Source organism: Chaetomium strumarium (assembly GCF_033439665.1).
Source record: "Chaetomium strumarium strain CBS 333.67 chromosome Unknown B0T15scaffold_2, whole genome shotgun sequence".
Classification (NCBI taxonomy): Eukaryota; Fungi; Ascomycota; class Sordariomycetes; order Sordariales; family Chaetomiaceae; genus Chaetomium; species Chaetomium strumarium.
The window spans coordinates 4,414,883-4,436,022 of NW_026944430.1; the positions used below are offsets into that span (position 1 = coordinate 4,414,883).

Genomic DNA, 21,140 nt, shown 5'->3' on the forward strand with positions numbered 1-21,140 from the left:
TATGGTATGCATGCCCAGTGTTTCCCCAACAAAAGTGTCAGCCCACATCAGGGGTCCCACGACTGCCTTATGCAAGGTAAAGTGACAAGCAGGCTGACCGAAAAAGCCTGTTGTGCGTTCATTGCGTACCTTAGGCGCAAGTTTCCAACGCAGCATCATTCCTGGTAGTTAGCGTCGTCCTCCCACATTCACCCTTCAACCTCCCAACGGCGCGGCATCCGGAGCCCGTTCTTAGCCTATCGTTTTATTTCATCTAATACATCTATATACATACATATATAGACGTTTCCTCTCAACAGAGTCACCTCACACGCAAAGCCAAGTTCCACACCATGGAATCGGGAGCCAGCCAGCCAGCCAGCCAGCCAGGCAAATAAATGGGCAGCGGAAGAAGTTTGAGAAACAGAAGAAACAGGGCCACAACACAACACAGTCCATCACGAGGGCTTGGCCAGCTAGTATTGTATTGTACACAACGGTACGACCACTGAATTGGAAAGGATGGAGATAAACCCCCGGCCACGCCCAAATCTCCCTCCGACTTTGCGCTTGCTCAGTGTTAGTCGGTTCTAATTCTGTGTGACACAACACAGAAAAGTCATTCATAGCTGTAGTTTGAGATTAGTAGACGTGTATAAAGTTGGAAAGAAGAGAGAAGAGTCCGGTAGTTGGCGGCTCTTCGCCGCGGGAGGGGGGAGGTGGTTGACGATGCGAGGGGGGAGGAAACACACCGACTGGGGCCCAATTTGCTTCAGGGTAGGTAGGACAGGCAAAGCAAAAGAAAAGAGAAAAAAAAAGGCAAAGGTTTCGGGAAGAAGACGAGGCCCGAGAGTGAGGGACGCTTCCTTTGCCTGCCTCTTTGGGGGGATCACAGTAACACACAGGTGGTGGAGGAGGAGGAGGAGGAGGCGGAGATCGCCGCCTCGGGAGGTGACACGAGCGCCTCAAGACTCATTGTGTGTAACTCCTGGATATAAGGGGGGACATCTCGATAGTGCGGCTTGCGGGTGCGATGGGACTGGTGTGACCCCAGCCGAAAAGCCGCCTTGCTGACAAGAGCAGCGGCGTATGTTACCGAGCACAGGAACTGTCCGACGATACCACTGCAGAGAAGGGTTGCAGCGACTCGAACCTTCTAGGCGCGTACTGCGCAACGGTGGACGAGCTCGGACTGCGGACCGGCCGGCTTTTTGGGCTACCAAGGGAGACACCGGGTAGCAGCTGTGGGGAGACAGTTGGGTTGTTCGAACGTTGTGATGGAAAGATAGCTGAACGGCCCCAAGTGGTTGCTAGCCTTCATCCATCCTCGTCAGTTCGGCTAACAAAGGAAGGACTCTCCGCTGATATTCCAACGCATGTGTTTGTTTTCATGTCGGCGCAGCCACCATACGATGGTGTCCCAGGCCCATGGGCCCAAGGGGGTTCAGGATTCCAGAACATACCCCACGAGAACACAGATGGCCGAAGTAAACAAACACTTAGCCAACCAGAGATCTGGGCTACCGTCGATCCTGAGCCCAGAGAACCACAAACATGCATACCACCATCACCTAGCGCCGGCCCCTCCTGTCCAACCTCCCAATGCAGAGAACGCAGAGTGCAGATGCGACGTCGTGATGCAAATACCCGTCAAGTGCCCCGTTTCATCGTGCGACCAGAAATCCATCAAGCCTATCCAGACGTTCCTCGGCATGCAAGGCAATATATATCTGCAGTTGTCTGCAGTTAGACGTGGCCGTGGCAAACAATCCAGCCCCCCTTACACCGTAGCCTTGCCCCACACCGTGATCGGCGCGCGTCTCTCAAAGACCGGAAAGCAAAGGCGGGGGAAATGAGCAGAAACGAGGTGAGTAAAACGCTTACCACAAAGGGGCGGTGTGTGTCAGCTCCTGGGGGTGGCAACGGCTGGCTGCTGCGCGCTTCCGTCGGCCTTCGAGAAGGCTCCGAGAACACTCTGCTGCGCCCGAGCGGCGATTTTGAGATTGGCGAACCGCGCCTCGGGAAGTCGCTTGCCGGCCTCGACGCTCTCCAGCACCCTGGGAGGGCGTACCACGGTTGCCCGTCGGTCAGCCAGCTGGTCCTGCACAGTATCCATGCGATCCGAGACATACGGGGGTTGCCGATAGGAGGGGAGATGAAGGGGGAAGAGGGGGGTATGTGTGGATGTCATGCGGATGCAAAAAACAACAACTCACCACTCGACGCCGACAAACTTGATGCCGCAGCCGCCGACCCGCCGGGTCTCCTTCTCCAGCTTGCCGCCCGCCAGCCCACCGCCTGCACCTCCGCTCGGCCCGGACGGCTTCCCCAGGATGACGTGGGTAACCTGGCGGCGGCCCAAGTGGAGCGACATGCGCGCCCCGTGCTCCGCAAGCAGGTGCTTGAGCTTGTGGTCCGACACGAGCGGGTGGGTGCTGCCGCTGACGTAGACGACGACACCGTCAAAGATCCTGCGCTCCTGCGCCCGCTTGGCCTGCTCCTCCTCGCGCGTCTCGTCCTCCGCCTTGCGGGCTAGGGCAAGCCTCTCTTCTGCCGTCGTTCGGCTAGCATTCCCGGTGCCGGCCTCTTCCGCCTCTACCCCCTTCCCTGGCGGTACACCGGTCCGATAGGCAGAGGCTGATGAAGACGGCGGCGGCGGCCGCCGCGACGCAGCCCGCATGGATCCGGGATTGCGCAGCATATCGGCCACGCTGTTCATGGCGCGGGCGCGGACCTCCTTGGGCACCAGCATGCCCAGGCGCTCGTCAAAGTCTGCGGACCCGACGCCGACTGTGTCTGAGATGCGCTGGCCGCCCGAGTTGCCCGCCCGGAACTGGCTGTTCATCTTCAGATTGCGCGACTCGCGCCATCCCTGCGGGCCCCGGGTCTCAGCACGCTGATGGCCCGCCCCGACCGAGTTCCAGGGGTCGAAGTTGCGGCTGTGTCGCGGCTCGGCGGGCGGAGGTAGCCTGGGATTATTACTAGGCGGTGGCATTCTGATGTGATGAAAGTGAAATGATGGAAACGGGATTCATGTACTCAAGTACAACATCCGAGCCGAGTCGTTTGGCAGGAGCTTGGAGTCGATGTTGATGTTATCATGATAAAAACCCCCCCAACAATGGGATTTGAAAGTGGCTCAAGTGACCAATCGCAGGTCCACCGCGCATAGGGAAGGCACAACTTCGCGTCGCCACCGGGCAACCGTCTCACGTTCCTGCCTCGAACACGTCGCGAAATCACATGAGCGCGAGCCATGCTCCGCTTTTGCGTGAAGCCAACTCTGGAGCCATTCTCTAAGCAAAAAATGCCCTTTTTTTATTCGTCTACATCGGCCGATGATCCGTTGTGTTTGCTGGTAAATTCGAGGGCGCTCCTCTCAAGCGCCCTTGAATGTTTGCTGTGTCGCTCGAGACCGCTTGAGCTGGCCGCCCTCCGGTCACAAAAAGGGCTCGTTTGCACGACCAACAAAGACGACCCGACCTTCCCCTGGACAGTGTCCCGAACTTCGGTTCGTCTGTGACACCTGACAGGGTCGCATCATTGAGGGCATTTTTGGTGCCTCGCTGGGAAAAAGGAGAAAGGAGTCGAGGACACCACCTTCCTCCTTTTTCTCGATTATAGCCGGCCATTGTCACCCTGACGGCCTGAGCCCTGAGGCATGACAAGTTTCGAACCCCAGATTGCTCTTCGGGATCGTGCGCTATGATCGGCGTCGACAATTAGCGCTGACACTGCCCATGTTGCTCGTTACCCGCTTCCCGTTTCTGTTATGCATATTTAACCAATAATTGCCGGGGGTATTGGAGACCGCGAGTGAGGTGCTCGGGACATTGCCCGCTTGGGAGGTTTCTCCTCTCCAGTTGTGACTGCTCTGGCCTCCCCTGGCATGTCGTCCTCTCTGCGTCGCCTTTTTGGACAGATGCGATTGTCTACGCGACCTAGGGATTCATTACAGCGGAGCTCGATAGACCCCTATCTGCGTGCTGATGTCTGCGTTGAAACATCGATGTATGCACGGTTAATCTAGGACGATCTGATCTGTCAACAGAGAATCATAACCGACTGCTGCTAAGACAATGCAAGCTCGGGGTTTGTATGTAGCTGCTACGGTAATTGCCCTGCGCCGCGGCTTCTCTACGCACTTGTTTCTGCACCCCCGTGCAGACAGCCACAGCGGTTCATGCACAGCTTGTGCTTGCCGATGCGCAGTAGCGCAGGCGATCCGGGAAAAATAGCGCGCGGCGCAGTTTCTTTGCAGCCATCCCACCCGCCTCCCCTTCCCGTATCCACCTCGGTCAGATGTGAGAAAAGGACCGTTCCCCATAGTTAGTGTTGGGCCGAGAGCAAAAGAGAATGTCGATTGTTGTCTGTGCTGCTGGAGAGACTGAGGTTCTCCGGCCTCCGGAACGTATCCCCCGTCCCGCTCGACTTGTCCGTAAGCACTTGGGGCTTGTTTCATGACGCGACATCACATATACGCCTCTTATCACACTTGTTGAACATCACGATCTCGCTTTCGGGAGTCTCCCAAACATGCCGCGGCCCGTTGGTTCGTGCATCGCATCGCCTGCCCGGGCCAGCGTGTTTCCGGGGCTGGCCCTGCTCAGCAGATTGCAAGTTTGCGCCTCTCTCTTCCCCCGCTTGGCGCCCCCGCCACTCCATCCGAACCTTGCCCCGCTCTCTCCACCTCGAACACCAACCACCCCACCGGGATCGTCTCATCTCATTGTTCTTCAGTTACGTACACAGTGTAAGCGCTACGCAGTTGCAAGATCTCTGCAAGATATCGTAACGAAAATGGAGCAACGAAATATATGTAGCAGTGGATCTCCAATTGGCATCAAAAACTGGGCGATAATTGCGAGGGGATTCCCGGCCGGGATGACTCGGGCCTGCTGCTTGTGTATGTACTAACTATCCGAACTTCCGAAGTCGTCCGTACCATGGGTCGGGTTTGTTCTCTCATCTCGGTGAAGCGTGTGGCCTGATGACAGGGGAAAGTTGAAATAAAAAAGAGAAAAAAGGGAAGGCGCAAGAGCCACGTAGGGGCTGCAGCTCCTTGCATGAAGTTAGCTCAAGTGGGGAGTGAGTGACGGCGGGGGGGAGGATTTTCGTATACTATGTAGGCCGAGGTTCGCAGATGATGAGGAATGTGCCGGCCGTTGGCGACCCGAGCCTTCAGTTGGCCGTCTGCTGTGTGCAACTGTCACTTTCGAGGAATTGATACCGATAACTAATAACTACGTACGGATAAAGGATAGGGAATTGTTTCCAGTACCTACCTCCTTTGTCTCTTGCCCCTTCCTTGACCTCCTCCTCACCGATCCTAGGCGTGGGGCGCAGAAAAAGCAAGCCGGGTTCAACTCTGCGTTGTCTGGGTTCGGCTAATAGGTTACAATATGTCTATATGATCAAGCTGTGGTAGGGTAGGTATTATTCAGGGGGTCAGCACACAGAGGATGGCAGCTGCAAAACAAGCTTGTCTTGCGTCCGGTTGTGTCGCCTGCGTCGGGTTCGGTGCCGCGCTTGCGTCTTGCATGCCGTCAAACTCCCGTCAGAGCCAACACAAGCTCCATACTATGGCACGTATGGTAGGTAACTATCCGTACGGAATACACTCGTTCGTTCCATGTTAGGCCCGTTTTTTTGGGGCTGACCAATGTTTGTTACCGGAGGATGCACAGATTACCTACATGCTATCGTTGACCGTTGATCATGTCAACTGCGCTGTCCAGCTTTGAGAACGCGAGTCAGGTCTTGTTCTAGAATACTGTGTCCAACGTACTAAACATCCTGCGCGATCTCGGAACGAGAAAGATCTCGCCCCGTTGCTGCATGCTGCGTGCGCGAAGCCAACCACAAAACCTGGAAGACTTTCCGACAAGCCTTCCATGCAGCGCTACCCTGCTGCGATATGCTGATCTGGTGGGCCCGGCCCTCTGCTTGATCGGGTGGCAGGGATGGCGCAGGCGGGGGCTTGGATGAGAACCCTGGTCGCACTCGAGAACTTCTCAACAATGACAGTTGAACCACACAACCTGCGGTCCTCGCTGTGCCGTGCGGTGGTCCGGCCGCGGCGGAGCGATGGCTCGTCCCTTCTTGTTCCCGGGCTTCGTTTCCTGGACGTGCATGCAGCATGCACAGCGTATAACCGTCCTAGCGCTTGTCGGATCTTTAACAGACGCAGCATTTGCGCGCGCCTGTGGTGCAGTCCATGGTTCCCTGTGCGGCGACTTGTTGTGTATCCCGTGGCTAATAATGTAAGCACCTGTGTATGACAGCGCTTCGGGAAGAGACAGATCTTCCAGACAGCAGCACTCGAGTCCCGAGCCGTCCCCGCTGGCGAGGGTCGAGCCTCCTCTCAAGCGCGGCCACGACAGGGAGGATGGCTTGGCAAGGGACTCGAGCGCTCGAGGTGCCATCAGCCCGCGCAACGGGCCTACGGCGAGCCAGACGTTTTTGGCGCTCCACAAGAGGCAACCAACCGCGTCGAAGGAGCGATTCAGACCCGCCGCGGCAGAGAAGCCGTTCCCAAGTTGAGCGAGTTGGTTGTTTTGGGGGTCGACGTATTCGGCGCCAGACGTACGTACAATATCTCAGCTGAGAGATTTACCATGTAGAGGCTCTCTGTGAAGGGTTCGTGATCGGTATTTCCTAATTATTCGCTTTGGCTTGTGAGCACTCTTTGGCTGCGGTTGGAAGGCCGAGCCGGAGCAGTCGATGTGGGAGCATGATACGGTTGAGGTTTGATGTCATTATGATCCGGAGTTGACGGGCGAAAGAACGACCGTTGCTTCAATAACCCGAGCATCTGAAGTCTCGATCCGGCTTCATCAATCACCACCATGATGATCTGATTTCCATCTGAGCAGACAGACGCTAGTACCTAGACGTTGGAGGACTCTCATGAACACAGGGAGCGTGTTGCGGAGTACCTATCACGGTGCTTTATTGTTAACTTCAATATTGGAGCAATGGGAGTTGTTAGAGAAGGTCGTTTTGGAGGTTTGTCATTGGCTGTAGTTTAGGGTTGCTGACAGTTCAGACCGCGACTGGATTGAGGGGTAGGTGAGGGGTGCTCAAAGGGTGTTGGTTTATCACTCTGAGAGTGGCGGTGAGGCCGCACTGGTGCCCGGCACAGTGTGAGAGCGGTCGAGCTCGGGGGTTGTACCCGTTCAGGGCCGTCACGCTAAAAGTAAGGTAAGGTACCTTCCCCTAGGTACTAGTATGGATTCATTGATTGTGAATTTATGTCGAGAATGGGTAAGCTTTGGGAAACGAGGTGTGTAAAATCTACCTACCTTAGGTAATATAGGGTGAGAGTTGCGAGAACGCAGTCGAAAATACCGTAGTCTGGTCGTCCTCGCTCTCGAAGTACCCGACGATCTTCACCAAGAGGCGAATTCGATGGCGGATAAGATCAGGGGGAAATTCTAGGCATGAAGCGAGAAGCGGACATCACTCAAAGAGGGAGGCTAATCTCTCAGCCTGTCTGGCTGAGAGGATATTGAGAAGACTCAAGGCACTGATGGAAGCTCACCTCAGGCATACCTACCTTAAGCTTTGCAGTTCAAAAATGAAGACTCTACACTAGAGGCTCGAGAGGGCTTGAGAGGGGTTCAGACCGAATTCTGAGTGGACGAAAATGTCGCACTATATGCCCTCTCATTTTTGGAGTCTGTTCCTGCCACCCCACTCGAGCTCCACCGCTTTTCCATCCTGGTCCGCCATGTAAGGCGGAAAACGGTCCGCACATGCAGCTTATTTCTGACGAATAGGAAGCAGAAACAGCGGTGCAAGAGAGTTTGCAAATGTCTTATGATGTGCATGAGCATGTTCGTCCTCCCGAAGGATGGAGAAGGTAGTGAGTGGCTAGGGCTGAGGCATGTGTGGCAAGTGCATACGCCGGCATTTAGGTAAAAAGACAAATGTCGAACGGAACTCATTTGTCCCTTTCCCGTTGACCCTCCGCAACTCTGAAGAGTTGAGATGACAACACACAGCTGGGCATCGGCGAACGAAGGATGAAAGATTGGAATGGACGACCCCTCAGAATTTCCTATTGTGGGTGTGAGCCTGGAGACGTGGTGCGCTGTGATTGGGCGACTGAAGCCCGGTTTCTGTACCACCACCACAACCCACCGGAAGCTGACGCGGGGAGATAGGGCAGACTCGAATCATACATTATCTTGTTGGATAACTAACGCTAGGCGTGGGCTGCTATCGAGACACCCACCACATCTTAGAGCCTTCGGTTCTCGCTCGCCGATGCCTACCATGTGCAAGCTCAGTCTGTCCGATTGCCTTGCGGGAAACCAGTTGTGCCGGGACGGTGATGAATGGGTCAAAGGGGGGGGAAGGGGGGGGGGAGGGGAAGATGGATATCCGGGTGGCGGCAAGTGCCTCGTGCTGGCCCGCGAAGAAATAGCGTGGAGGTCGAGAGCGTGCGGAGAATGAGCACGCACCGTCCATCTCCAGACGGAGTGCGCCTTGCCGAAAGCAAGCGGCTGAAACGTAAAATGGCACACCCTCCCCAGCGTCATCCCCAACAACCAGCAGCCATCTGCTCGATCAGATCTGATATTCATTGGTCAGCCTGCTCGTTAGAGATGGACTGCAGAAGCACCTAACCGCTGTGCATTGGACGCATGCAAGTGTTGTCGAGCCTGGGGGAGTCTGGATCGGAAATCCCTGCATGCCGAGACCCAGTTCTGATGGGGGGAAGGCCTGTTTGCTGCTCATCCAGTCTAGATTTTATTTTTGGAGCGAGCACGCGAGACGCGGGTCTTTTGTTGTCGACATGTTGGGTCGAAAGCGAGCGGCCCGGGGAGAGCGGCTGTGGCGGGTTCGCGTGAAGCGGGAAAACTCTCCTTGATGAGCAACCCGGAACCCTGAGAGAATGTTTGCACCTCCCACAGTGCGAAGCGTTGGTCGGTGTGGCTGCTGTCTCCTTCCAGTTACACGCAGGCCTGATATTGGATGACAACCCAATAGACAATCGTTCTCTTGTTTTGCGGCACAGTTGGCCTCCCTGTAGCACTGTTCTGTTATACACCAGACGCCCGTCACGTCTTCGTGTCTGCGCCGCAAAACTTTAGATTGGTTCGCTAGGCTCGAGCTGGGTTATCCTGCCAGGAGAGCCAGAAAGCTCTCAGAGGTGTGTCGGGTAAGCCGAGCACAGGGTGATAAAAATGTGTTACCTAGCACTGAGTCCAGAGGGCTGGCGTATCAAGATTCTCATGCATGGGTAGGTATTGTATGTACCTATTGTACAATACAAGACATACAGCTTGGTGGAGGTAGAATTGGGCGAGGCGTTGAGGCTCAAGTGTGCTGCATGTCATGGCGAGTGCCTGACGAAGGCTTGTTCCGTCGATGGCCTGCCGTACCGACGTTGATCTTCATCTAAATCGTCTACTGCTGCGCCCCCTCACCACGTTCCCGGTGCAGGTTATACATACATTCGCCGCTCCGCGGTCACGGCAGTTGAGCGAGGGCACGGCGTGATAACTAGCCCGGCTACTCTGCTTACGCCTAGACTTGCAGCTGGTATGTTTCTATGCGCTGTGCCGCTCCGCGATGCACGGCACGAATCCGACTTGAGAGGACAACTGTCGGTGCAAGTGGTGTACGGAGGTAGTTCCTGTAGAAAACAAGAGTCCAAATAGGTGGAACCTGAACTTCCTCAACCGTGAGCAATGACTTGGGATTCCGAACGAGCAGGGGTTCAGTTCTTGGATCGGTCACTGTCGGCCAGTGAGCAGCCTCCCCGGGCTGAGATATCGGGTGACCTTCTCTCCAGCCAGTGCTTGAAAGCCACGACGGCTCTAGGGGGTGCCCGCTTGCCACGCTGTCATCGTCATCTTTGTGTAGTGGGTTTCTGGACCCTCGGCGACCGCTCCTCTTTCCACAATTCGAGTCCTCCTCCTCTCCTGCTTTTCTGAGAGCACGGTGAGAAGTGTACCTATTAAGCTCTTCATCAGTGGATGCTGAGACTCGGTAACCGAGCCGGCCTCGTGAGCAGTGGGCTCATTAACCCCCGTCAGTGGCCACAGTACACTGTAAACACATTGTCATGGATGGAATCGGTGGATGGATCGGCTAGAAACGATATAAGAATTAAGAAAGGGATTACTAACTTTTGAGACCGTTGAAGGCTTGCACCGGCGCGGCCCCCAGAAACTACCTTGCTCAGATCCGAGTGGAGATTTCGCAGCTCGCGCCACGTGTGGTTGGGAGCACGACAGACTTGGGCCGCTGAGCAGCGCGTTCATGATGCTGTTGCGGCTCGCCCACTCAGGGCGACAACAACTTGCCGGGCTCTGCATCACGTTGCAGTCTTTGTTGGGCACTCAGTAAATGGTCGACGCGTTTCCCACTGCCCGAGATGTCTACAGCACGGCTGATAGGCTACAAGCTGTTCCGGACAATATATACCTTCCCTTGCCCACAGCGATTGTTTATTACGTATCTTCCCAGGATTGGTACACTGCACCTGGCGAGATTCCTTTGCATCGATCGTGCATTGCAGGACATACTTCAATCGGAGGATTTCTGTCCTCAGAGCATGGCTTGCAGTTGCAGCGTCCACCACAGACATCTGTGCTTGCTGCAGCTTCACCCACGGGGCTCACAGAAATGCAGGTCCAGAGCTCAGCGAGGCGCCTATGGAGTTGTAAATCATGTCTATGATCAACGAGTCCGTCAGTCGTAACGTTATCAGCCAGCGAGCCGAGGAGACCCCATTGGGCTAGTAGCACCCGTTGCGTCCGGCAGTCATGAGATTCATTGACAAGCAGTCATATACAATACACTGACTTTGACACCCTGTTGTAGGCATCGCAAACCAGTTGAGGCCGCGTTTAGGGTGAAGTGCACCTACTAGATGTTGACTACGTTTTCGATTTTGGCATGGGTACCTGACAATCGGATCCCGAACGGTCTTCTCGATAATTGGAACGTTAGATGCCACTTCTCTGGCAGCGCACACAAAAGAAAATAGAAGCGAACGCCTTGTGTATGTCGACATAACTAACCGCTTTGGTGAGCTCAGAATAACGACGGAAAGACGAGGGAATTTGAAGCACTCCAGCTGTTCTGTTGGCAACACGCTGTTCGTGCCGGATTGAATCTCTACCCCACCTCTCAATTCCCGACCACCGGAACCAGGGCCATCCACAACAGTGTGGACGATTGATTTCTCACACCTCTTGTCACCTCCACTGCCCATAAATACACCCCATTCCTCATGCTCACGCCCCTTGCCCCCCCGCTCATCAGATGCGGATGACCCTAGCAAACTGAGCTCCCAGTCTGGCCCCCGAACAAGCGACATTATTTTCGATTGCGTTATGAGAAGAGCAGACAGGAGGTAGGTACCTAGGTATACAGCACGGTGTTGGCGCGCAGCACAGCAGAAACCCAGTTGCGCCCACAGATGCCGTTGATAGCGGGTTATGGACGATGCAACCGATGGAGGACGAGGAAAAGGCCTCGCTCGCGTTGGCTACCTGCCTCATCAGCCAGTATCCTCGCGGTGGAGGTTGGGACCAACGATGAACTGCCCTGGTTCTCGCTCGGCCGTGCCCTCACTCTCACAGTGCGGATCGAAGGTCTTCGTGCGAAAACTGCTACCCTGCCAGTGCCTGATCCTATCGCGGTTAGCGGGACCCACCCGCAATCCCCTGCCTCCAGGCGTGTCCCGTCCTGACCTTCGGCCCTTGACTGGCTCGCCAAGCTGGCGGCTGGCGAGCGAACTGGGGCCAACTTGGAGCGGCAGGCAGGTACGGAGGCATTGCGCGGTGCCAGTACGGGATGAATGGCACAGGCCCCGGCGTCCCGTACTGGGGGCTTGTGTTCTGTTTTCTTGCTCGCTGATCGGCCATTGAACCGACCTCTCTTACCACCGCCGCTCCACCTAAATCAAGCCGCTTCCCTTCTCTTCCCTCCTTCTTCCCTCTCCTCACCACTTCTCCGATCTGTCCCAGTTTCTCTGTTACGAGGCGGGGATCTTTAGAGGGCAAGAAGGAAGAAGGTAAAGTCAGTTTGGCTTGTTCTGTTGCTTGTTTCTCCACCTTACCGCCCCCTCTGTGCATTTTGTTTTGCCGTCTGTAAAATTTCCCCATCCGGCTGCACGCTCTCTTGGTCACGGCTGCAAAAGGGTTCACTCGGTCAGCATAACCTGCTGTGCAAAGGGGGCATACATGCTAACGAAAAGTAGGCGGAACGGCATCAAGAGCTGTGGCCCCTGGCAGACTCTCCATCGTGGATCCCAGCTTGAAGACAAAGCCATCTTGAAGACGAGACTCGCCGCGAGACTCGTCTGTATTCAGCTCTTACGTCGATCATTGTTTTTCAGCCCTCCCACGGCGGTCGCGGAGTGTTAGCTACGCTTCGCTTCAACCCACAAAGTCGCAAAGCTGGATCTCTCATCGAATTCGCAGCCGCAACCCCGCGGGTCAAGCGACGTGCAGTACTATAGTTCGGACGTGGCGCGGAACTTGTATTCGAACGAGAGATTGCCATCCCTTCCCCTTCCCCTCCCTCATCAGGCATACTCGTCGAGCAGTTCGTCACCCCGGGTCAGCTCCATATCGTCGGCCTCGAGTTCAAACCTCAGTACCCAGTCGTCTTTCACCTCGGCCGCGTCATCCCACGGGCCAAAGACTCCCGGTTCGCAGTCGCCCTCGCTCGCTGGCTGCCCCCCGACGCCGCATGGTCAGACGCCCTCGTACCTACATTATCCAACCATGAACCAGGCACCGCACGACATGTACTATCAGTCGCACATGTCCACCGGCCAGGCGCCGCCGCCGCAAACGGTCACGTCCACGTATCCGCATCCGCACCAACAGCCCCAGACCCCCTTATTACAACCGGGTCCGGGCCAGTACGCCCAGCCGCAATACGGGAACCAGTACGGGTATCCGAATGGCCTGACTCCTCCGGGAGGACCCTCGGCAGTGTCCGGCCCAATGGCTCCCGGGCAACCGGTTCTGCCACTTCCAGGGGTCAGTCAACCGGCGATGGCCCCGTCCTTCTCACCCGGATTCGACACCACAGGCCAGATTCAACCTCCAGGGATGAAGCCCCGCGTTACCGCCACGCTGTGGGAGGACGAGGGTAGTCTCTGCTTCCAGGTTGAAGCCAGGGGCATCTGCGTTGCACGCAGGGAGGGTACGTTTTGTGTTCGAGCCCGTCCCGGTGTCGTTGTGGCTCTTAGTTCTGACATGATTTCCTCTAGACAACCACATGATCAACGGTACTAAGCTGTTGAATGTTGCGGGTATGACTCGCGGCCGTCGCGACGGTATTCTTAAGAGCGAGAAGGTTCGCCATGTGGTTAAGATCGGGCCCATGCATCTGAAAGGGGTCTGGTCAGTTCTTCCCCTTCATTTGTTTCGCCGCGTGTTCCCCCCACTAACTCGGGCCTCAGGATTCCGTTTGAGAGAGCCCTAGACTTCGCCAATAAGGAGAAGATCACCGAGCTGCTCTACCCGTTGTTCGTCCATAACATTGGCGGTCTCCTTTGCCATCCGACCAACCAACCTCGCGCAAGCCAGGTCATGGCAGCAGCACAGCAGCGGAAAGACGTGCGGCTCGGCCAAGCCCCGCCACTACCGTCTTTGCAGCAACACCATCCCTTAGCATTGCCTGGACCTCAGCCTCCGCTGCCTCACCCGCAATCTATGGGCCGGCCATCGTTGGAGCGCGCCCATACGTTCCCCACGCCGCCGGCCAGTGCGTCGAGCGCGATGGGCAGCATGGGTTCGTCTGAGAACTATCCATGGAATCAGCAAGGAATGCCCAACGGCCAGCAGACAAATCAAATCTCGATCGACACCAGCTTGAGCAACAATACTCGGTCGCTGCCGAATACGCCGGCAACCACCCCTCCAGGCTCCTCCATGCACGGCATCCCGAATTATCCCCCGGTCAGTCAGCCCTACGACAATTCTCGACAAATGTATCAGCCGCCGCCCGCCCAGTCTTCTCCCTACCAGACATCCAACTCGGGTCCTCAGGAACGACCTGTATACACGCATAGTGGCTACGTGAAGAGCGAGATGGGCCCGCCAACGACTCGCTCAAACGGCCCCAATGGTGACCAAGTGGACCCGAAGCCGCCCAACGGCATGCATCACGGCCAAAGCGAAGCGCAGCCCGGTACCAGCGGCGAAGAGGAAGCCGACCACGAACATGACGGCGAGTATACGCATGATAGCGGGGCCTATGACGCCAACCGAGGCTCGTATAACTATAGCGCTCCTCCCGGCAACACGCTGTCGAACGACCATTCCCACCTGTCCCCCGAGTTGACAAACTCGCCCCATCAAAACGGGTCAGGGCGGGCGACGCCTCGAACAGCCCCCGCGCCGCAGTCATATTATACTCCTCAGGGTTACAACACGCCGCCGCGCGTGGGACAACCATCGAGCAACGTTTACAGCGTCATGAGCAACGACCGGCCCCCTTCGAATGGAGCGCCAGCCAATGACGTGTATTCCACCCAGGGTGATATGACCGGCTCTATGCCGAACGGGTATGCTCCGCAGCCGAACGGAACTACGTCGATGAAGCGCGGGAGAGACGACGACGATGACCGATCGGATATGAAGCGTCGTAAGGCGATACTGGATGGCGGCTCCATGCCATCCCCAACCTTCAACCACAACCAGATGCCGCAGCCGGTGACCACAATGGCTAGCTCGCGCCGCAGGTGATTTGTTGCAGGCTTCGATAGACTTCCTTTCCCCCCCTTTTTGTATTCACTTCAGAACGACCGCCAAGCGAGGTCGAGTTTGCAGGACGCTCCTACGAGCTACGATTCTCTTTGTTGGAATGTCCTGATAAACGGCTGTATACGGCGACTTCATGAATGATGGTTTGCATGGGCTGGGTCTAATCTAATTGGGCTCTCGGGAACGGCCGAGCTACGGTTGGTGGCTCGGCGGATTACGACCTTTCTCCTTTTTCTCTAGCCGGAAAGAAAAAGATGCGGCGCCTACTTACGATCCTAGGCCCGCAAGTCACGACAACAAGAAAACAGCATATGCTTTGCAACTCTATCAAGCGGTTTTTGGATGGGCAGAATCATCCTTTCGGATGTATCGATACGCCTTTTCTTCTCTTGGTTACCGTACTTTTTTTTCCTTGCTGATGACGACTTATGACCAACGACGCTTTCTCACTTGATTTGGACAAAAGTTGTGGGGGGCCTGAAAGACGAGATCAGAGGTGATGTGCGGTGTGTAGGTAGTTGGGCGGTCCAGGTGCGAGGAGCGTTTCGGGTAACGACTTGATGAGGCAACTTGATAAAAAGGGCCTTCACAGCTCAGATACAACAGGAGGCTGTTCGTAGACTTTGGAACTTTGGGCTCTCTGATTCCAGTTGGCATGAAAGAGAGAGACAGGAAGTATTCATAGTGTAGTGTTTCCAATTGTTCTCTGATCACTCCGGTGGCGTGCTTTCTCCTGGCTCCCCTCTGAATTTGTGTTTTCATTTCAGCTGTGTATATCTTTCCTTCTATGGTCCACGCTGGGATTCATCATGATCAGAACCAAATCACAATGCAAAGCCCGCTTAGCTACATTTGCATATCATAAAACAACACTGTCATGAAAAACTAAGGAGCGTTTTTGTACTTGTTTCCTCTGGGCTCTTCTGAGTGAATGTGACTGGCTGTTCACCCGTAGCTGTGGGGACTGGAAAAGGGGTAGTAGAGTCACGTGATTTTGTGGTTGCTCGGCCACGGACGTAAACAAGGGGGTGGCGCTGGGCCGTTCATTGGGCAGGCTCGGCAGGGTCTTGCGCGATTGTAATTCCGAATCAACTCCCCAGAAAGGGAGAAACACACATCCACTTTGGCTTGTTGCTCACACCACCGAATCGCTAGCCTCTAAGCTAAACAGACAACCGACCTGTGTTGCCACGATCGACCTGAAATTTGCTTATCAAGACAAATTGTAATTGGTGTTGTTCATTTATTTAACGATTTAACAATCATGGCCGCGCAGCCATTGTCGCCGAGCCCGAGCGCGGCGCTCAATTTCTCGACCCCAACGGCCGACCTGCGCCACGAAACATACACCGAGAACCCCACTGACGATGTCGATGGCGACAGCTCGCCGTTTCTTTCGCACGTTAAGGACGATGTGACCTCTCCGACCGCTCGGGGCCCGTCACCGCCAAAAGCCCGCCCCGGGTCGCGAATATTTTCGAGCAGCGAGCTCTCACCGCTCAAGATTCTCCAACAGCAGCAACAGAGCCTGATCCAGGCTCAAACACAACAAAACAAGCCCCAGCAGCAGTCGCCACCCGCCAGCGAAGAGGTGTCGTCGTCGCCTGCCAAGAGCATGCCGCCGCCGCCATTACTGCAAAGCCCCCGCAAGTCGGTCCCAATCAAGCGATTTCCTGTGAAGGTCAGCCAGCCTGGTACTCCCGCCAGCGATTCGCAACGCCGGTCGCTTGAGGAGCGTCGATCGTCTTCCGAGAGGAAGAGTAGTCTGGAAGTTGTACGGGAGAACGAGGGATTGAAACACGCGATCGAGATCTTTGAGGACGAGGTTAATGCGATGCACGACGGTGCTGACGACGGCGATATCGACGGCGACCCCACACTGCCACCAGCCCATGACGCGACCGGCGGGCAGAATCCGATCGCTGAGGAGGAGCCATCCGGCGTCGACGACTCCATGATGAGCACCTTCAGCGCGTTCAACCTCACAACGCTGGGGCAGATGCGCAGCGACAGCCCGTCCAAGTTCTCGGCCTTGGGCGGGTCGACTACTCCCCGGGCTCCTAGGGTCAACGGCTCATACGACGGCGGCAGTACCGCGAATCTGATGGACTTCACCCCACAAGTACGCTACGGTGCCTACGGGTTCCAAGCAACTCCGGCCCTGCACGGGGGCGCCAATGTTGCCGCTACTCCCCAGCGGCCAAACGGCAACCTATTCAGCCTCCTCGATCTTGATGTCCCGCCCGCGCCAACTCCGCGCAGCGTCCCTTCGATCACGCCGCGCGAGCTCGAGTCGCTGAAGTCGGGATTCCTCTCGGAAATCAGCAGCCTGAAGGCGTCGCTCAGCGGCAAGGAAGCCGAGGTCCTCTCGCTGAAGACGGCGGTAGGTGACGCCGAGAAGCGGGTGGGCGAGTGCATGGAGCAGCTGCGCGAGGTCCAAGGGGTGCAGGAAGCCCTGCAGGCGGAGAAGGACAGCTGGGAGCGGCGCGGGCGCGAGATGGAGGCGGTGCTGCGGAAGGTCAAAGAGGAGATCGTCACCAGCCACCGCGAGCGGGAAGAACTCGAGTTCAAGCTTGACGAATCGGAGAAGCGCCGCGAGGCGGCCGAGATGATGGCGCAGGAGGCGGAGAGCAAGATGGCAGGCATGCGCGCTGGTAAGGCCAGCGCCGAGGCCGCCGCTGCCGCCGCTGCCGGCGGGGCGAAAGCACCCGTTTCGTCCCACAAGGAGGTGGAGATGGCCGTCGAGCGTGTGGCGCGCGATCTGCATGCCATGTACAAGGATAAGCACGAGAACAAGGTGGCTGCCCTCAAAAAGAGCTACGAGCAGCGCTGGGCGAAGAGGGTGCGCCAGCTGCAGACGCAGGTCGAGGACCTCCGCCGCGAGAACGAGCAGCTCCGCCACAGCCTCGACAACAGCACCCTCAACACCGGCATCGACCCGGCCAGGCTGGCCGAGATCGAGGAAGAGCGGCGGGCGGAAAAGGCGCGCGACGCGTCGCAGATCAGGGAACTCGAGGCTACCGTCGAGAAGGTCGAGGCCGTGCTCAAGACGGTGCAGGCGGACAATGCCGAGCTGCGGGTGCTGCTGGAACGGGAGCGGGTCGAGAAGGGCGAGCTGGTGATGCTGGCCGAAGAGATGATGAACATGCAGAGTTTCGTTGCCTCGGCGCCGGAGGAGCGCGAGCCGGCACCCGCACCCGCACCAACAGCGGCCCCAGCCCCAGCCCCAGCACCGGCACCGCAGCCAGCACAGAGTGCGGCGAAGACGCCGTCTAGGCGACAGTCGAATTCCCACGCTCTAGCCACCGCGCGGACTCCAGGCACCACGAATGGACACGCCGCCGGCAACAACAACAACTTCCGCATGTCCGTCAACGGAGGACCGCCCAGCAGCTTCCGGGCCTCGGGCCTGCGGGCGCCGGGCGTGACGGGAATCAAGGCGCCCTCGGGCATCGGGCGGGTATCGCACGAGCGCACCAAGAGCGCGGCCGTCACGGGCAACGGTGGCGGGCACGGTGGCGCCAGCAGCGGGATGCCACGGCCGCAATCCGGGCAGGGCTTTGCTGCGCGGAGCGGTATCATGAGCTCGATCGAGAAGATGGGCAGTTATTCCAGTGGGTATGGCCAGCGACATTAAGTCGATTAGCTAGCCCACGTTGCAGCTTTGCTACGGAGCGATGCTGTGTTTAACTGCTGGCCGATTGGAGAAGCAAGTTGAAGAAGGGATGGGGGGGCAGGTTTAGCATGGGAAATGATTACGTGGTTCATCGCATGAGTCGACGAAGGAATGAATGACCATGGTTTTGGTTTGTTGGGGTTTCTTCACACATTTGATCTTTTTGTTCTTTTTTCCTCCTTTTTCGCCTTCTTGTTAGAGAGGCAGGCAGGCAGGCAGGCAGGCAGGCAGGCAGGCAGGCAGGCAGGCAGGCAGGCAGGCAGGCAGGCAAGGCGCTTTTTTTTTGTTTTATGGTGCGGCTTCATTGCATGCATGCATGCTAGGTACCAGGTACTACTATGCTATGTTTATACCTCTCCCGTCTGTTTTTGTCGGCCGAATTGGGTGATGTCACTACTACTATGGCACTTTGAGCTTACTCTCTTTCCTCATGTTGGCAATACCATGCTAGATGGAGTATGCGTTTGTTGGAGTACTAGCATAGTAAATGCTTGTCTTGTCTGTCCGTGTCTATCTTGCAGAGTCTTGTGAAAACTGTGTGTGTGTCTGTGTGGGCGTGGGTGTGTTTGTTCGGTCGGTTTGGTCAGTCTGGAGGTTGCTAGGTTGCCTAAGAAGGGTCTCTCACTTCCAGTTGGTTGACTGTGTGAAGTTGTTAACAATGGGCGCAGTCATGGAAAAAGCGCCATCACTTAATATAAGTACCTACTGAACTTGGGCAGCAACGATAACACAAACTTGTCCCCGATGGCATCGTGGTATGTCGAAGGCCGCACTGCAGCGAGCAGCCACAGAGGACAGTGGTAGGGGGGTGGTAGACAACACCATTTCGCACTAGGAATTCATTATTGGTATAAACTAATAGCACACAGCCTGATAAAAATGGCAAACTCGCTTTTATCGCCCATTTCCCCGCCCTTTTCCCCTTTCCCCTTCCCAGCCGATACCAACCTACCTACCCACTTACTACTCCAAAGGCAACCTCTGATGCAGAAATTTCCTCTTCCCCTCCCCGGCACCATACGCAGCCGTCACTTGTCCCTTACCCCTAAGCTTGTACTTGTATATCATCAACCCGTCCAACCCTACAGGCCCGCGCGAGTGGATCTTGTTGGTGCTGATGCCCACCTCGGTGCCGAAGCCGTAGCGCATGCCGTCGGCAAACCGCGTCGACGCGTTCCAGTAGACGCCGGCCGAGTCGACGGCGGCCATGAACTGCTCGGCCTGCTCGGGCGACGACGTCAGGATGCAGTCGGTGTGGTGCGAGCCGTGCGTGTTGATGTGCTCGACCGCCTCGGCGAGCGACGAGACCGTCTTGACGGCCAGCGTGAGGGAGAGGAACTCGGTGCGGTAGTCGGCGTCGGTCGCGTCGGCGATGGTGAGTTTGGGGATGATGGTGTCCTGAAGAGCGTCCCTGCTGGCGGCGTCGCAGCGCAGTTCGACGCCCTTGGCCGCGAGCGCCTCGGCGACGGTCGGGAGCACGGTCATGAGGGCCGAGTCTTGGACGAGCAGCGTCTCGAGCGCGTTGCAGGCGGCCGGGTAGCTGGTCTTGGCGTCGACAATGACCTCGGCGGCCATGGTCGGGTCGGCCGTCTGCTCGAGATAGATGGCGCAGAGGCCGTCGGCGTGGCCGAGCACGGGGATGCGCGTGTTGTTCTTGATGTACCGCACCAGGTCGTTGGACCCGCGCGGGATGACCAGGTCGATGTGCTCGTCGAGGGCGAGCAGCTCCGGGATGACGTCGCGGGTGGTGACGAGCTGGATGGCGCCGTTGGGAACCTGGGTCTGCTCGAGGGCGGCCGAGATGACGCGGGAGATGGCGACGAAGGACTCGGTCGACTCCTTGCCGCCTTTGAGGATGGCGGCGTTGCCGGACTTGATGGCGAGGGCGGCGATGTTGGCGATGACCTCGGGGCGGGCTTCGAAGATGATGAGCAGCACGCCGATGGGGCAGGTCACCCTCTCGAGCTCGAGGCCGTCGTCGAGGCGGGTGCGGAGGGTGACGCGGCCGACGGGGTCTTCGAGGTCGCGCACGTCGAGGATGCCCTTGAGCATGTCGTCCCACTTGCCCTTCTTGCCCAGGTCGAGTCGTGCGACGAGGCTCGAGCTCAGCTTCCCGTCGGCGGCAGCCTGTTGTGCCAGTTCGAGGTCCCGGGCATTGGCGGCGAGGATGTCGTCACGGGCTGCTGCGAGCCCCGCGTGGATGGCCGTGAGCGCTTCGTTGCGAGCGTCGGTGGAAAGCGTCGCGAGCACGTGGGAGGCCGATTTGGCCGCCCGCGCGGCGTCGACCGGTGAGGCGTTGGTCAGCGACATGTCTGGAGCTCAATGTTCTCGATTGTTGCTGCCCTGCCGCTGCTTTCCTTGCTCCTCTCTGATTGGCGTTGTTAGTCACCGTCACTTTGTGAAGCTCAGCGGGGTCCGGCGCCGGAGCTGGCTTGGAGCTCCCGTCCCGCATCGAAAATAAAGTGGAGCTGCGGGGGTGGGCTCCATGCTCCCGACATCTGAGTAGTGGGCACCAATTGGTTCAAGCTTCCTTCCGCGTCACTCACCACTATCCGTACCCTTTCGCGACCTGTGTGACTCGACTGCCCGGTGTTCTGACGCCAGTCGACGATAATGACCCCCTCTTTCGATCGCCTGAACAGTATCTCGGCATTCCGGTTCTCGCCAAGCTTAAGGCTGTTTCAAGCCGACTCTCTGGTGCGGTCCCGATTCGATTGAGCACCCGCGATGGCTAATCCGTG

The 21,140-nt window shown here is 57.1% G+C and overlaps 6 protein-coding genes across 6 annotated transcripts; 3 read left to right on the top strand and 3 right to left on the bottom strand.

Annotated features, from left to right (window-relative positions):
- Positions 1-1,858: 1,858 nt before the first annotated feature.
- B0T15DRAFT_130425 (uncharacterized protein) lies at positions 1,859-3,139 on the bottom strand. Its single transcript, XM_062861743.1, has 2 exons — positions 2,196-3,139; positions 1,859-2,036 (listed from the first exon to the last, which is right to left on the bottom strand). Exons 1-2 carry the CDS (start codon positions 2,972-2,974, stop codon positions 1,883-1,885), a joined length of 933 nt encoding a protein of 310 aa, XP_062724898.1. The 5' UTR covers positions 2,975-3,139; the 3' UTR covers positions 1,859-1,882.
- A 2,927-nt stretch (positions 3,140-6,066) lies between these two features.
- On the top strand, positions 6,067-6,522 carry B0T15DRAFT_509508 (uncharacterized protein; the record flags this gene model as incomplete). Its single annotated transcript, XM_062867793.1, has 2 exons — positions 6,067-6,242; positions 6,291-6,522. The coding sequence occupies 2 exons, from the start codon at positions 6,067-6,069 to the stop codon at positions 6,520-6,522; spliced, it is 408 nt and encodes a 135-aa protein (XP_062724899.1).
- Positions 6,523-10,607: 4,085 nt separating this feature from the next.
- On the bottom strand, positions 10,608-11,044 carry B0T15DRAFT_526234 (uncharacterized protein). Its single transcript, XM_062868892.1, has one exon. The coding sequence runs from the start codon at positions 11,009-11,011 to the stop codon at positions 10,733-10,735; it is 279 nt and encodes a 92-aa protein (XP_062724900.1). The 5' UTR covers positions 11,012-11,044; the 3' UTR covers positions 10,608-10,732.
- A 1,444-nt stretch (positions 11,045-12,488) lies between these two features.
- On the top strand, positions 12,489-14,927 carry B0T15DRAFT_130562 (uncharacterized protein). The gene is made up of 3 exons (XM_062861744.1): positions 12,489-13,158; positions 13,226-13,358; positions 13,418-14,927. The coding sequence occupies exons 1-3, from the start codon at positions 12,732-12,734 to the stop codon at positions 14,703-14,705; spliced, it is 1,848 nt and encodes a 615-aa protein (XP_062724901.1). The 5' UTR covers positions 12,489-12,731; the 3' UTR covers positions 14,706-14,927.
- An 899-nt stretch (positions 14,928-15,826) lies between these two features.
- Positions 15,827-18,624, top strand: B0T15DRAFT_526237 (uncharacterized protein). The gene has a single exon (XM_062868893.1). The coding sequence runs from the start codon at positions 15,988-15,990 to the stop codon at positions 18,358-18,360; it is 2,373 nt and encodes a 790-aa protein (XP_062724902.1). The 5' UTR covers positions 15,827-15,987; the 3' UTR covers positions 18,361-18,624.
- Positions 18,625-18,922: 298 nt separating this feature from the next.
- Positions 18,923-21,078, bottom strand: B0T15DRAFT_130609 (Aldehyde/histidinol dehydrogenase). The gene is made up of 4 exons (XM_062861745.1): positions 20,946-21,078; positions 19,106-20,767; positions 19,025-19,038; positions 18,923-18,945 (listed from the first exon to the last, which is right to left on the bottom strand). The coding sequence occupies exon 2, from the start codon at positions 20,707-20,709 to the stop codon at positions 19,363-19,365; it is 1,347 nt and encodes a 448-aa protein (XP_062724903.1). The 5' UTR covers positions 20,710-20,767; positions 20,946-21,078; the 3' UTR covers positions 18,923-18,945; positions 19,025-19,038; positions 19,106-19,362.
- Positions 21,079-21,140: the final 62 nt, after the last annotated feature.